Source organism: Rhodnius prolixus, unplaced genomic scaffold (genome assembly GCF_049639745.1).
Source record: "Rhodnius prolixus isolate KJV_2025 unplaced genomic scaffold, Rpr scaffold_8, whole genome shotgun sequence".
Taxonomy (NCBI): domain Eukaryota; kingdom Metazoa; phylum Arthropoda; class Insecta; order Hemiptera; family Reduviidae; genus Rhodnius; species Rhodnius prolixus.
The window spans coordinates 7,970,502-7,986,338 of record NW_027411593.1 but is presented as its reverse complement, the minus strand read 5'-3'; the positions used below and the strand labels follow the sequence as shown (position 1 = coordinate 7,986,338).

The 15,837-nt window shown below is 35.2% G+C and overlaps 2 protein-coding genes across 3 annotated transcripts in view; both read left to right on the top strand.

The window, feature by feature from the left end:
- Positions 1-15,837, top strand: part of LOC141450799 (ras-GEF domain-containing family member 1B-like) — a 450,679-nt gene that overhangs the window by 302,192 nt on the left and 132,650 nt on the right. For both annotated transcript variants that reach the window (XM_074121605.1, XM_074121606.1), the window contains exon 5: positions 7,269-7,535. In XM_074121605.1, coding sequence (XP_073977706.1) covers positions 7,269-7,535 — 267 coding nt within the window. The remainder of the gene's footprint in view (positions 1-7,268; positions 7,536-15,837) is intronic.
- Positions 12,244-13,972, top strand: LOC141450803 (venom serine carboxypeptidase-like). Its single transcript, XM_074121611.1, has one exon. The coding sequence runs from the start codon at positions 12,410-12,412 to the stop codon at positions 13,787-13,789; it is 1,380 nt and encodes a 459-aa protein (XP_073977712.1). The 5' UTR covers positions 12,244-12,409; the 3' UTR covers positions 13,790-13,972.

Below are 15,837 nucleotides of genomic sequence, written 5' to 3'. Positions count from 1 at the left end.
TAGTTTAGAATGACAACTTAACTGCGAGTAGTGCCAAGGAAGGCTCGTTCTCTTCTCTGCTTCTTCTGTGCATCCAAAGTCCCCGGCATAGATCGTTTGAATCTTGAAATTGGCGAAGATAAGGAAACAACTGGCTACCTTGTCCACCTTCAAGTAAGATAAAGGTGTATGAGAATGTTGATGTGTTGCACTATATTCCAATTCTTCCTACAAATGGACTTCTGGTTGTTTGGTTTTGACACATATCTTATTATTTCGGTGTTCTAAAATGAAATATTTTTTCAACAATTTGTAATATTTTATTTTAGAGTTACGCTGACAGATGAGACAGATAGAAATTGTTTTTCGTGTTCAAGGGATCCTAAAACTTGTATTTCCGATGGAAACGGAATAATGAAAATCTGCGTGATTGCAAACCTCCTTTTACATAAGTAAGCGGATGTAAAACCCTTTTTCTTTTTGAAGAAAATAATAAAAATTAATAATAGATAAAGAGATTGATAAAGATTTTCCAAAAGGAAAATGGTCAGAAAATAACAATTCTAATAAAATCTTATTATATCCTATTTAATGGACTATCGACAATAAAATCAAATAGCTCTACTGTTTACCCAAGGGAATTTTCTGGATTACTTTGGGAATACCCATTCTTTGAAATGGAATATAGTGTGTGCAGTTGTTAGCCATTTGTAGAGGGGCGGATATTTAAATTCATTCTTCAGTATTTGCCAGACCAAAAGGCACCTGAGCTAAGTTTTATTGGTGGAAAACATTTTTTTTTTTTTAAATTAATTTTATTTCCACTTCCGGTGTATTGATTTTTTTTTCTTCTTAGAAGTTTGGTTAGAAATTTAATAATTAAATACTTTGAGGTAGTAAAACCTTAAAATATCTAAAATTGAAAGTTTAGAAAACCTTATTTATCACTACGTAAAATGAGAGTATAAGATAGTCCTATGTAGAGGACTAGTGAGTCACCAACACGGTTTAATGTGAGTGTAAGGTAGACCTATCTTGGTTTAGTGAATCGTATACTTGTGAAGTCCAAGTCTGAAAAAACTTAATCGAAAAGTTTTTTTTAGAGATACTGAGAAAGGTGGCCTCGCCAAAACGTGGTCCGAACCATTAGTTGAAAAGACATATTGTGAGGGATGAAAACAATTTGATACCGATTTAATTTTTAAATCTTTTATTGGAATTTACCACTGCAGCGGTTGTAACAACGAGCAAATGCGGTACCTGATAGCAAAAAAATTCGTGAAAATCACGAGTGGAGAAGGCACCCAGTGGTGTCACACCAGTAACGGACTTTGCTATAACTACTGCTCTCACAATAAGAGTAGATCACGAGAGGCCATCTTCTCTTTAATCTCCTGTGAGGATTAACTGGTAATGTGGAGGAAGATAGGTGTTCTATGAGAGGGTTAGGGATGAGCTGCTGTAGAGGAATGAAATTTGAGAAAACGAGTGTTAGCAAGATCTTGAATGAAAGGGATTTTGAGATCATTATGAATAGTGAGGTTAGATATTTAGAACAGAGCGTTAAGAAGTTTTCGAAATATTTTTGACTGTATTGTCTGGAGGCGTAGAGAGTTGGAACGCTTAGTCGATCCCCATACTTCGGATGCAGTATGACCAAATAGGTCGCAGTAACAGTCTTTTGGTATGTAGGTTAAGTTTCGATCGTTTGTCAAGAAGTCTGGCAAGAGGTTTGTAGCGTTGGTTAGTTTCTTGTCTTTTCAGTCTAGTATGGGGATTCCATGTCATCCGTTTGTCTAGGTGCAGTTGTCTAGGTGCAGTCCAAGGTAGCGTACTTTGTCCACAGTAGGTGTTGGAGGTAGGATTTTTCGTCTTAGAGTAAATACTATATATTTTGATTTCGTAACGTTAGTTTTGATTCGCCATTTGAAAAATTTGAAATTTAGTTCAGTAATTAATTGTCATATGATTGATTATTAGGATTTATTTCGCCGATTAAAAAAAAATTAATCTATTAAATTTATGATTAAACTGTATTCTTAATCAGTACCGATCTCTGGCTGTAACCATAGCTACAGCTATACAGTGAGCTATAGCAGTTACACAATGGTCAATACATTGTTACACACATTGTTAGTTTACTTGTCAGCCATTATTTCCTTTTTTTTGCGCTAGTGTGCCGGGCTGCGTTGGCTGTTATCCTTTAACATTGCCTGGACCCGTATATTTGAACATCTAAACTGCTTTGGAAGAGTATTAGACTTTTATCTTAATGCCAATCTCTCTCTCCCGCTGTACCTGGAAGCCGGAAGTAAGGGTTATTTCTAGATGGTTTGGAAAATGCCCTAAATGGCTTGGATTCTCATCCTGTGGGTGGCTAGCAGGAACAGGTGGCGGATGGGAGGCTAACAACAACCATCAGAACTCCATGATTGTGCCTAGCCGATAATAGTGGGGTTATTTTTGCTCACGTGTATCCTAGGATATTAGGGATCATATAAAGGGTTCGTACTGTAGCCCTGTATTATTTTTTTTAATCAATATTTGACCTATTTTCTTTAATTATGATTCTCTTCTTAAATTTTGTATTTTTACTTTTTCTTTATAAGAGAAAACTAATTTTCCAAATTTTCACATTTGAGTTTACATTGGAATTATTCGTTTTGTGAGGCGTCACGATAGCCGAGCGGTTAGAGGCGAGACCAGTAAAGCTAATATGTATTGTGGTACTGGGTTCGGTTCCCGGTCTTAGGCCTTGGATTTTATTTAATGGTTAATATAAGAAATTTACAGTAAAGTATGTTTGCTAGTCGCCTCCGTCCACGGCACCTAATAGGTAGTTGGACGTTAAGCCCCGCCTGAAAAAATAGGCAATTACTTTACTTTACTTTTTTATTCGTTTTGTGGCTCCTTAAGTCCAAAAAAGTTTATTTCCGCTTAAGTGCTAACACAGGAGCATACTACAAGGTTTTAGTCAAAATAAAACTACCGGGAACTGGTGATAATAGGATGTGGAGTTGTGGAATCTTAGATAGCGGAATTTCATTAGATCCGACTCGAAGGGAATGGATAGATCATTATATAGGGTTTTATTGGATGCATAATAAAGAGTATTGGTGATTTTTCGAAGGATTTTGGATTCAGTAAAGGGTGGATTCACACCTCTAATCCGTAGGTCCCTCCATATAGGTTACATCAAAGTTTCGTAAAACGTTTGTGTTGTAATGTAAGTTTAGATCGTTGGCCAAATAGTCTTGATATCATGGCAAATCTTCTGTTAGTCTCTCCATTCTTTTCAGTTTGGATTCCAAGTTAGTCGTTTCTCCAACTGTAACCAAAGATAGCGCAATCTGTCAAAAGTAAAAAACATAGTATTATTGAATTTGTCATCAGGACCAGGGCCGGATTTTCCTATAGGCTAACTAGGCTTCAGCCTAGGGCCTGAAGATCAAGAGGGGCCTACATTGTTAGCAAAATTAAAATTCTAAAAACTTATATTATATTAACATTTAACATATTGATATGCTACGTCACAGTAGTGATGTATTTTATTATCTCTCATGTAATTTACAAACTTAAAAATGGGAGGTGAAAGGGCCTCATAAGTGGAATAACCTAGGGCCTCTTTTCATCTAAATCCGGCCCTGATCAGGACAAATAGAATGTCGGAGCGTAAAAATGTTTAAATGTATTTCTGTTCGTCCAACCTTGATCTTCCACTTTTTGCCTCCTCTTCTTTTCTTCAGTTATTCGTGAAAGTGTCTAGAAGCCGAGATAGAGAAGAGAGAATAGCAAATGATAAAGTTACACTTCTAGGATGCAAAGGAAGAAAAGCAGTTTAAATAGTACATAAAATAGGTCCCAAAATGACTTCTCTGCAGACTCCAGCTTTCACAGAAAAGTATAGACAATTAAGGGAAGATCTTTGTGACAGGACAAAACCTGTCTCTAAGTTATTATTACTTCAGGATGAGCAAAATAGGCATGGGGTAGGGATGCCTTTGATTTCTGACGGGGGGGGGGTGCCAAATCTTGCCCAGTCTCTGAGAAAATGTTCGTAATAATGATTATTTATTTTGCTACTTCATTTTTTTGAAGTTATCTGTTACTTTATTTTATTTCTGTATAAACATTTTTGCTAACACGGGATTCGAACTGGGGACAACCCCACTTTCACCAAAGCTAATTTTTTAGCTCCATTTTGATTATAAATCCGTTTCTCTTTCATAAGTATATTTTAAATTAATACCTAAAATATATTCAGAAATAATTTCATTGAAAAATTATTTATTTATTTTCTTATATTTTTGTGCACAATATTTATGCAGTCTTAGCCCAAAAAGAAAATGGTGTTTGGTCTAAGTAAACAAACACATAAAGTGTACATGTTGCATTCAAATTTTGACATTTATGTAGGGTTGTTTTTGCATAGGATACTGTTTACTTGCACCGGCTTCGGGGAGCATAAATTGCTGGTGTATTCTGTTTCTTTTGCATCTTTACTTTAGCAAAGTTTATTTTTAAGATTCAATAACAAATTCTTTACAAAAAAGAAAAGATGTTCTTGTTTTTCTTCAAGTTTAAGCTTCTTTTTTTTTGTACATGAATTTTTATTTTATGTATTTATTTATTTATTTTGAGTACATAGAAATATTGCCATCAAATTTGATTTTTGTTTTTTGTTTTTTTTTTTAAATTGAAAGCATTGCAAACAACTTTGAGCTACTACCCATTGAAGTATTGGTTTTTTACCAAATGCAAATGTTATACTTATTATTTTTGATTCTATCCATCGTAGGACGTATGTTTATTGAAAAGCCTGGCCCCTTTAGGACTTCCATCCATAATCAGAGGTGGATTACTATTGTATCTACTTCTGATGATGGTTGCTAGTCTGAAACTGCTTAAAGGTACAATAAACCAGCGTGCTAAAACAGATAAAATCAACAGTACTGTCTAGCACAGCGGAACTAACCACTTTTTCAGCTTAATATTAACCAGTTAACTGTTTCCGACGAAGATATTCTTCATGAAAAAAATGTAAAATTTTGTGTTATGACGAGTATATTCGTCATGCGTTTTCAGTAGTGACCATCGGCAGTTAATTTTGCAATTTTAGTTTAATCTAAAATATATTCGCAAAATTTATTTTTTATGTATTTGGGTTCAAATTTATATTAATATAAATAAATGAATAAATGTACTTGAAATAAATGACGAAAAAAAAAAAATATGAAAGTCATTTCATTGCAACCCAATTTCATATCAAACATACGTACTCTGGGTTTGACGAATATATTCGTCATCGCTTATTTTTTGTACGACGCACGTAGGGGACACATTTTCCAACAGGGTCGAAACAGTTAACTGGTTAAGTGTTTCTAGTTTATAACACTAATTCTCACCTTAAACCTCTTGATATCTTTACCCTAAAAGTGAGAGAGATTGATGGTTCCTTGTAAGAAATCAGGAGCATGGTTATTCTTATTTTGGTGACCATTGGCTGGAAGTAGTCCTTCTCTCATGTCCAAATTTCTTCCCTATATTTTTGGTGGAATTACGGAAAAGTCTCAGAACTAGGGGTTAGAGTTAGTTTTCAGTTGGGGTTACCTCAATTTGGGCCCCATCTGAGCGATCTCTTGGATGTTCGTTGGTCGTAAGTTACAGATGCTTTTCCTATGAGATAAACACCTGCGGAGATAAGCTCCCGCAAATAATATATATACTCCAGCAATCAAGAGCGGAGAGAAAAACCCATTACGAACTTCATTCATTAGCCGTTATACTGTTTGTTTTTGCTAAAAGTGTTGCAATCTTTCTCAGTATTTGTATTTCCTTAAAATAAAGTCGTTTTTAAAAACTTTATTTCTTTCTCCATATTTATAACTGTAGACATACCCATGGATGCCTGTTCTCAACTACATCCCTTCACTTACAGAGCTTGGAGCTTTTAGTCTGCAGGGATAGTTTAATTAAGACCAATATGTGATATACCAGTTTTATTCCATCCTAGCCCTTGCTTTTGACAAAACAAACAGCACCTATTCTTCTTGTGGTCCAAAGGTCTTGCCTGGAGAACCCGGCTGTATATCTTCGTCGAATAATCTAGCCTATGATAGATCTATCGATGCACAATTAGCAGAATAAATAAAAAAAAAGGTGAAAAATCTATACAAAAAAAAAAAAAGAAGGTGATTCTTTAGGTTGACCTATTCTGAGCAAAATCTTATTGTGGCGTTCTAGCATTTATTGTAGCATCTAGCTAAATATAAAATTTGAAAATTTAGCAATTATCTTGTTTTTGAGTTACGTTGGATGCATACAAACGGACGGACATAGATAAATGAGAGAGAGACAGACAAATCAATTTGTAAAAATCACTTTTTCGTACTCAGAGGACTTCAGAACGGATATTTCCGGAGGAGAAACATCTAAAGAGAAAATCTGCACCATTAAAATACTTTCTCTTACTGTTATTAGCGTAAGAGAAAATAGAAAATCATTAGATGAAATGATTGAACTTTCTCTGAACTTTATTATCTTAATTACTATTTGACTCCTTTATACGGTGACTAACCTCACTCTTCACAACGACCTCAACATTCCCTTTATAGACCAACTCGCCAAGACTAAATACCAGAAAATTCCACACTACTCTCTCGACTAGCTCTAATCCTCTTGTACTGTCTCTCGCTTCCTCTGACATCCCTAATACTCCTCGCCTACTGAATTGCCTGTGGCCCCGCGACTTCCTTGTAGGCTGAAAAAGGGTCTTCAGATGATTTAGGAATCATTAATCTCCTATCTCTCCTCTCTCCTCCTCGTATTCTCCTCCTCACACTCTCCTCCTCACATTCTCCTCTCTCCTGTAGAGAGTGCTACCGCTGGGTAGCTTTTCTCCTCCTGCTCTCCTCCAGCACCAGTTCATCACTCTCTCCTATCTCTCCTCTCTCCTCCTCGTATTCTCCTCCTCACACTCTCCTCTCTCTTGTAGAGAGTGATACCGCTGGGTAGCTTTTCTCCTCCTGCTCTCCTCCAGCACCAGTTCATCACTCTCTCCTATCTCTCCTCTCTCCTCCTCGTATTCTCCTCCTCACACTCTCCTCCTCACATTCTCCTCTCTCCTATAGAGAGTGGTACCGCTGGGTAGCTTTTCTCCTCCTGCTCTCCTCCCGCACTCTCACCATATTTTCTTATTGTATACAATATATACAAATTGTAAATTACAAATAAATTTAAAAAAAAAAAAACTATTTGACTAATTTTATACATTTTTGTTCATTTTACAGGAAGAAGAACCATCATCACATCTGGTGCGATTATTAGCAGAATGGTCAGAAACATTTCCGTACGATTTCCGAGACGAACGGGTTATGTCTCATGTGCGCGAACTTGCACATCGTTGTGTATCGATTGAAGAAGGTGAAATTCGCGAAGAAATTTCATTAGTGTTGCATAATCTATTGGATAAGCTGACCAAATTGGAACAGTATGAAGCATTTTTGCACAGCATCAATAAGGATGCGGTCACTGATAATGTTGACGCAGTAACTCAGGTATTTCAAGTGATTTTTTTTATTAAATTTATTTTTGATAATTTTTGTTATATTTTGCATAATGTCCTTTTATACGATTCAAACTTTTTCTAGCAATAATCTAATAATCTACAAATTGAACAGCTCGCTAATTCATTTAATGAATTCACATTAATACTGATAACCAAAAATAATTATAAAATAATACTGGGATAACCATCAAATTCAGAGGGAAAAATTAAAAATAATGTAATCACGTTTAGCGGTCATTTCCTTGTTTAAAACAAGCTACCTATTTAAAAAAAATTGCCTGTTTTCTATTGGAGGGGAGCCAAAACTCGTTGGGAAGGGAATAAAACGAAATTTTTGGTTGGTTTTGGCACAGCTATAAAATGGATGCACCATATGGTACCAATTATTCTTTGGTAGGACCAGTTGGTAATTTACCAGATCATACAAATAAATCAATGGCGTATATATACAGCATTCATTTGTATAGATTTCTTCTTTTTTTTTAGCTTTTGATTTATAATTTCCCAGAAAAATGCAACAAATTTTTTAATCTCTTTCTCTTTTTGAGCGGAAGTATTGCGATCGTGTAAATTATCAATTTTTAGTTGTCACCTGAAATACAGGTTTTGAGATCAATCGATTACGTGTACTCATATGACGTCAACAAAGTATTTATTTTCTTTTTTTTTTTTTGTAAATTATTCATTTATTTTACTGTTTATTTATATATCATAATAATTAATTTAAAGCGCGTCAACATCTGAGGACATTAGCGCCTTCAGATGTTTTTTTCAGCGCACTCTCTGGACAGTGTTCTTTTATTGCAGACAACACTGTCCATTACCGGACATTGAGCAAGCTTGGAAAGAGAAAAACTAAGGGATGGTAGCTGGATTTGAACCCGGATTCTCCGCATGGAAATCCAACTCGCTAAATACTTAGCTGAACCCTTTCCTAATATTATTAATAATAATATTTTTATTTTTTTGCTTGCAAATAAAACTAATATTATCACGTCAATTATTTTGAAGTCCGAATTCTGTAAAAAGCTTTTACATTTTACAATTATTTCTTCATGTAAAAGTGATTTCTTGTCGAGTGGCCAGGTGTAAGGAGCGTAGTATTGGCACATTCTTGTGTCTTCCGGCAATAATAATAGTAAAATTGTCCACAGTACTGTTTCCGCAAGCATATTACCGCTGATGGCATTATTTAGAATTCGCATAAATAGAAAATTAATTTTTTTCCATGATATGTTCTGTAACTGGATCAGTTTATAGGTCAGGTATAAAGTCTTTTCATCTTTCATGGCGATCGGAAAATATTGCCGAGTGATCCTGTCCCTTTTGAAGGAGGCTGGCCAAGATTGCTTCCTCTTCTCCAGGCATCTTTTTGATCTCTGTAGATAGGAAATTGGTCATTGGCTGTGTTATACTTCTTGAGGTTCTCATTTTGTTTTTTTTCTGCAGCTTTTATTCCCAAGTTCCGAAGTTCCCAAGTTCACCTTCCGTTCCAGCGTGAGCTTTTACTTAACTGTAGTGAACGGTCGCTATATCTTGCAGCTCCGTAACCAGATATTTTCTAAATACCAACGGAGTTTGTTTCTTACTGTTTTTTGAGCAATTGATGTATGCTTCTGGACGTCTATCCACTGTATTCTAAGTAAGATTGTTGGAGAATGTACAGAATTGATAACTGTGACTATGATGAACTTCAGCAGAAGTATTTTGCACTGTACTTCCTCCTCCGAGGTTTGTCTTATACGATGATTTTCCCTCTCCAGTGACAAATGGAATTCTTTTTTTCTTTGTATCGAAACAGCTTTAGTCTGCGATACCAATAAAGATGTAAAGTTAGCTTTAGTTTCCTAAGTACCTTTTTGGAACATTTATCATGCAGTCTAGTCAGAAGATTGGCAAAGAAAATACGAGTATCTAAAACCGGAAACTTTCAGAACTTATTTATACGATGTATTTCAGTCATACAATTAGGAGAAGTAATTGGTAATTATGTAAAATTCATTAAAATCAGCTGATTTAATTATTTACGACATATTGATATGTAGATCCCGTCCCCCCCATGGGGGCAGTGGTATATCTGTCCTCTGTCCTATTTAATCAACAATTCCATTCATTAATCAAATGCTAATGTGAATATAATTAAGATTATTTGTCATTTATCAAATACAATTAATTACCATAAATCTAAATTTGAACACTAAATAATATCAAATTACTAAATAATATTAACCATGTTCCCTGGTGTATAGTTGGCTGAGTTTGGGGGCAGTAACTATCCGGAGGCGGTTGTGTATTTAGTTGGTGAATATTGTTGGCTTAATCTAGTCTCCACTGGAGACAGGTCGTTAGAGTTGTCTAATTCAGGAAAAGTGGGGTATAAAATGGAAAAATACAAGATCGCAGACAGATGAAACTTTGAATTTAGATTTGATTCCAGAACGGAAGTGGTCTGTAACTTGGCGGTCAAAATCCCTTTACCGGAAATTCCATTTTTCTGAGTAGCTTTTTTTTTTTTTTAATTCTTTTACGGAAATAGCTCAAAAGATTTTCTGTAGACTAATGAATATGTTGGATTTTTGGACGTGGTTATAAATTACAAACTTCAATGGATGGCCTGGACCTAAAAGAATAATTTTTTTTTTAAATGTTCGACGATTCGGGGAACTTATGAAGGTTAACCTACAGTTAGATTTTATCTTCCCTACCAGTTCCTGAAGAAGGACACCAGAAATATACGAAATGTAGGAACGTTTAAGAAAATTTACTCTTTTGGGCCTCAGCTAACCTTTGGATTTTGCATAAATTTATTGTATTCATACAACTTTTATTTGAAACATCGTTCCAGAATAATTTGATTGGGGGAATTTTTTAAGAAGAGTTTGAAGAAGAGAATTGGTAGTCTTCCCTCTAAAACTATCATTTCAATATTGTTAGTGGTTTTGTTTTGGAATAATACAAAACAAAAAGAACAGGGATATAATTATTGCTAAAATTTCAAAACCAAAAGAAAAACTTAGCTTTATTCAGAAGATTTTCCACTTTTCTCAGATTGTTTCGTAACCCGATCGTCACATGTTTCATACTATAACTTTTTATTAGATCAGTAACGTTTATTTTCAGTAAAAAGTGCAATTTTATAATTTTAAATGGAGAATCTAAACCAGGGGCGGCATAACCCATAGTGCAGGGTGTGCAATGCACACGGGCGCCGCCGTCTCAGGGGGCGCCGCGGCGCTCCCTGAGACAGCTAAGAGCATCGTCTTGGACCATCATGGTACAAAAATGATATGACAGAAGCGGCCAGCCAGCGCGGTGGCGGCAGTTATCAAACGCGATAACTTAGTTAATAGTTATAGCCGCGGGGGGGGGGGGGTCAGGCCTAGGGGGCGCCAGGGTTTCATTGCACACGGGCGCTACACGAGCTAGAGCCGCCTCTGATCAAAACCAACGTTACGAAGTCAAAGTTTATAGTATTTACTCTCAGACGGAAAATCCTGCCTCCTATTATCTTGAACCAAACTCCAATACCAGCTGTGGACAAAGTACGCTACCTTGGACGGCACATAGACAAACGGTTGACATGGAATCCCCCATACTAGACTCGAAAAGACAAGAAACTAACCAACGCTACAAAACTTCTCGCCAGACTACTTGAGACAAACGTTCGAAACTTAATCTACATAACAAAAGGCTCTTATATCTGCTGTTCCTGCGACCTATTTGGTCATACGGCATCGAAGTATGAGGGGATCGACTAAGCGTTCCAACTCACTACGCCTCCAGGCATTACAGTCCAAAAAATACTTCGAAAACTTCTTAACGCTCTGTTCTAACCTCACTATACATAATGATCTCACAAAATCCCTTTCATTATAGATCTTGCTAACACTCGTTTTCTCAAATTTCATTCCACTCTACAGCAGCTCATCCTAACCCTCTCATAGAACACCTATCTTCCTCCACATTAACAGGAGATTGAAGAGAAGATGGCCTCGTGAGAGCAAAGCACGTTACTGGAGTGACACCACTGGGTGCCTTCTCCACTCATGGTTTTCTTTAATTTCTTTTCCCTTTCACCATATTTGCTTGTTGCAACAACTGTTGCAGTGGTAAATTACAATAAAAGGTTAAAAAAATAAATAAATTAAAATAATAATTTCCTTGTTTTAGTTATCGGGGATAATTGAACTAATCGCCCATAAATTAATTAATAAATAAAATAAATAAATTAATAGAGATAATTGACAAAACATATCGTCTAATCAATTTAACCGAAATATATAAATTGCGTAAATGTTTTAACAATCTTAAAATGCAATTAGGAGAAATGACGTCACAAGTGTGGCTAGTATACTTCCGGTGGGGGATACGTGTATAAGGAAAACTGGCTCTTAAATTACATTCCGTTTGCATCCATAATTTTTTTTTTTTTTTATATAATTATTATTAATAAACTGCTGAATATTCCTCAAGACAGACTACATTAGTGAGAAATGCAAAATTCTGTATTTCTATGGAATCATTAAAATGCAAGGAATATATTGACTTTATTAGAATACATAATCTTTTGTTGGAAATGCTGTTTTTGACCTTGAACATGTGACAAGTAGGCTAATGGTTATTCTGAATCCCCTTCTCACTGTCTTGGAGGTTGTTTAACTCGCAAATAGCGGTTATATATATAAAAGGTTATTTTTTTCCCCAGTCAGAGATCTTAGAGTGTAGCTAGGTAGCCAGTGAGTGCTGAGTCGGCGCGCTGTGATGGTCTAAGGTGTCTCTGTACCTTTATAGTTTTAAAGTTAACAGTTTTTTCTTTATCTTAATTACTGTGGTGATTGTGTTCGGTCATTAAAGGGAGAAAGAATGTTATCAGCACACCTTATCAATGTGTGCGCCATTTTGGCAGTATTTATAGTTAATAGCAGTGCTCACAAAAGTTATCCAATGGGATCTCCTAGACGAGATGCTGGCCCAGGGGAACCACTATTTCTGACGCCCTACATTGAAAATAATAACGTAGAAAGGGCTAAACAAGCAGCCCTAGTACAGCCCTTTCTCAACAATATCATCAGCTACTCCGGTTTTCTCACAGTGAATAAGGAGCACAATTCCAATATGTACTTTTGGTTCTTCCCGGCTGAGGTAAACCATGATAAAGCACCACTGATAATATGGCTACAAGGAGGTCCAGGAGCTTCAGGTGTGTACACAGTATTCGACCAATTTGGTCCATACATTATCGACCAAAGTAACCAGCTAAAAAAACGTGAAATTTATTGGAGTCAGATATTCAACGTAATTTACGTTGATAGCCCGATTGGTACTGGTTTCAGTTTTACTGATAATGATAATGGTTATTCAATGAATGACGCACAGATCGGTGAAAATCTATACATCTTTATGAAACAATTCTATCAATTGTTCCCTGAATACAAGAAAAATGATTTCTACATCTCTGGCAATTCATATGGTGGAAAATTTGTGGTAGCTCTTGCACAAACGATTGATGAAAATGAAAAATCTTTAAGAGAAAATGAGAAAATAAATTTGAAAGGCTTAGCAATTAGTAGTGGATTTGTTGATCCGTTTACTGCCATGGAACGTTCCGATATTTTCTATCAGCTAGGCTTAATCGATTTTAATTTCAAACAAGAACTAGAAAAATATATAAAAAATATTCAATCTTTATTAACACAAAGAAAATTTGTAGAAGCTTTAGACTATAATGTAAACGTAATGAGGAAAACTTTATTTCAGGAAATAGGCTTCGATAATTTATTCAACATTCGTTATAATACATTTTACTATCCATTTGGTAGTATCGATAATTTTGTGAACAGCAATCGAACTAGACAGAAACTACATGTTGGAAATATCTCATTTAATACCAGCGATAAGGTGTCAACAACTTTAAGAAATGATTTAATGCAATCAGTTAAACCATGGTTTGAAAATTTAGTAGAAAAATATAGGATAATGATGCATACTGGACAACTTGATTTAGAAATCGTCTATACAACAATCGTAAGTTTCATTCGATCATTAAACTGGACCGGGCTGGAAGCTTATAATCAAGCTGAAAGAACCAAATGGAATGTGGACAATGAGTTGGCTGGTTACATGAAAACCGCTGGTAAATTAACTGATGTTTTGGTTAGAAATGCTGGCCATATGAGTGGACTTGATCAACCAAAATTTATATTTGAATTGATGAAGTATTTTACCAACTATAGTTCTAGTTAGAAAGATATTTTTACTGACTTTTTGTGCCTGTTATTTAATCCTACAGTTTTTTATTAATTTATTTATATAAAACTGTATTTTACGAACAAAATGTGACAAGTATGTGTGATTTAATAATTTCGTATTTAACTGGTTGTAAAATATCTCTATTGGAATTATAATATTTTCTTTTTTTATGATTCATTACTGCCTGATCATCTAAAAAGATGCGTTTTTTAACCACAATAGTACAAAATAAAACCTCCTGGAAGCACTACGATGAGGCTTCCCCATCATCCTCTTCTACAACTTGAATTATCTGGACTTTACACTCATATGATAACTTTCTTTTACTGCGCATGTCAAAGTTAATAGCTTCCAAATTTATGAAGTGAATGTATGAAATGCATTTCTAACGTTGTGTACAGCTTCTAAAAATACACAACACACTGAAGTGCCAATTTAAAGGATTACCACATAGCAACATCTCTCCTTCTCCTAGAACGAACATAAACAAAATTTTTCCTAGAAAAATGATGACGTTAAAATTATAGAGTTGAAATTGTGAAAAACCCAAAGCTGTTCGAGTAAAAATTTTCATTTCACAATTTTCTTAATTAAAGTGATTTGCTTTTTAACTTGGGGTCCTGTTTAATATTATAAAAGTGATTAGCATACGTCATATTAAGAGGGCCCCCAACATGTCATTCTAGATCTGAATATCCTAATGAGAAACAGATAATGTTTAAAAATAAGTTAGAACGTCGAGATAGATTGATATAACTTTATTATTAATATTAAAATGTCCAATTAATTACAAAGAAATAGAAAAAAGAAGTATCAATGTATTTACATTACAACGTTTATTACAGTTTAAGGAACACTAGGATACAAATTTGCCTGGAATAAGGATATAAAAACCGACAGCTAGAAAAGAAAGTTAGTGAAGGACAACTTTAATTGGTTTGTGTCTATGAGAAATGAAACTATCGTAGGCGGCAGAGTGGGTTAGTGATGATAATCTAGATTGGAGAGGAGTTTCCAGCTAGTAGGTTTTGGATGAAGAGGTATACTGGGATTATGGATGGAGGTCTCAAGGAGTGAGTCGGTTTTTATTACGTTGAGGAGAGTCTGAGGAATTCGTTCTGTATTGTCTGGGAGATCCTTGAAGTTTAGTGCTACATGCAAGGCTCAAGGCATAGAGGCGGCCTGATGACCATTTCTGTAGAGTAGAAGTTTGTTCTGTACAATCATCTTCGAGTAAAGCGAAAAGTAGTCTTGGTAGTCAGTTTACCAATCTTCACTTTGTCTTGAACGTGACTAGAGAGAGTCAGTTTAAACTGAGACTAAAGTTAAGCTGAGGTAAACGTCAAGAAATGGGTAAATATGAGAAGGATGATTGGACCAAGTATTGTCACTGCAGCTTCTAGCTCCCAATGACCTGACCTGGATATAAGCTTAGCCAGAAATAAGCCTTGCCAAAAGGCATGAACGAAGTATAACGAGAATAGATTGATGAGAAAAATATGTTCCATGTATTCCCTTTGCCCTGCTAGATCGATTTGTGAATTGCAAAAAATATTCCTGTGGGTTTATTGCATTGTCTTCCAGAATATAATGATGGGGGGGGGGTAAAAAAAGGTCACACTTCTACCACTAAATTGAATTCCAAAAACTTCTTGTTAAATTCAAAGGATGTAAAATGTAATTTATATCTTTTCCTGGTTTTATATGTAGAACGAATATTGCATAAACATGACATATGACCTTTATTGTGCATTCATTGATTTTTTCCGTTCGGTTCAAAAAAATATTTTAGTTTAATTAACCTTTCTAAGTTTCATATAGGTCAAATAATTTTCATCAAATTTAAAAATGCAGCGGCTCATTTGGTTCTTAGTAATACAGTATAGGTGGAAAACCAGTAACTGGATATTTCTAGTGAAAACTAAGAAATAACCGGAAACCTGCACGATTTCAAAGCTTTCATTTACTGTTAATAGAGCGAGTGGAAAGTCAAAAGAAAAATTGTCCTTTTTCCTTGTTCTTCCTGAAGGAAAAAGTATTAG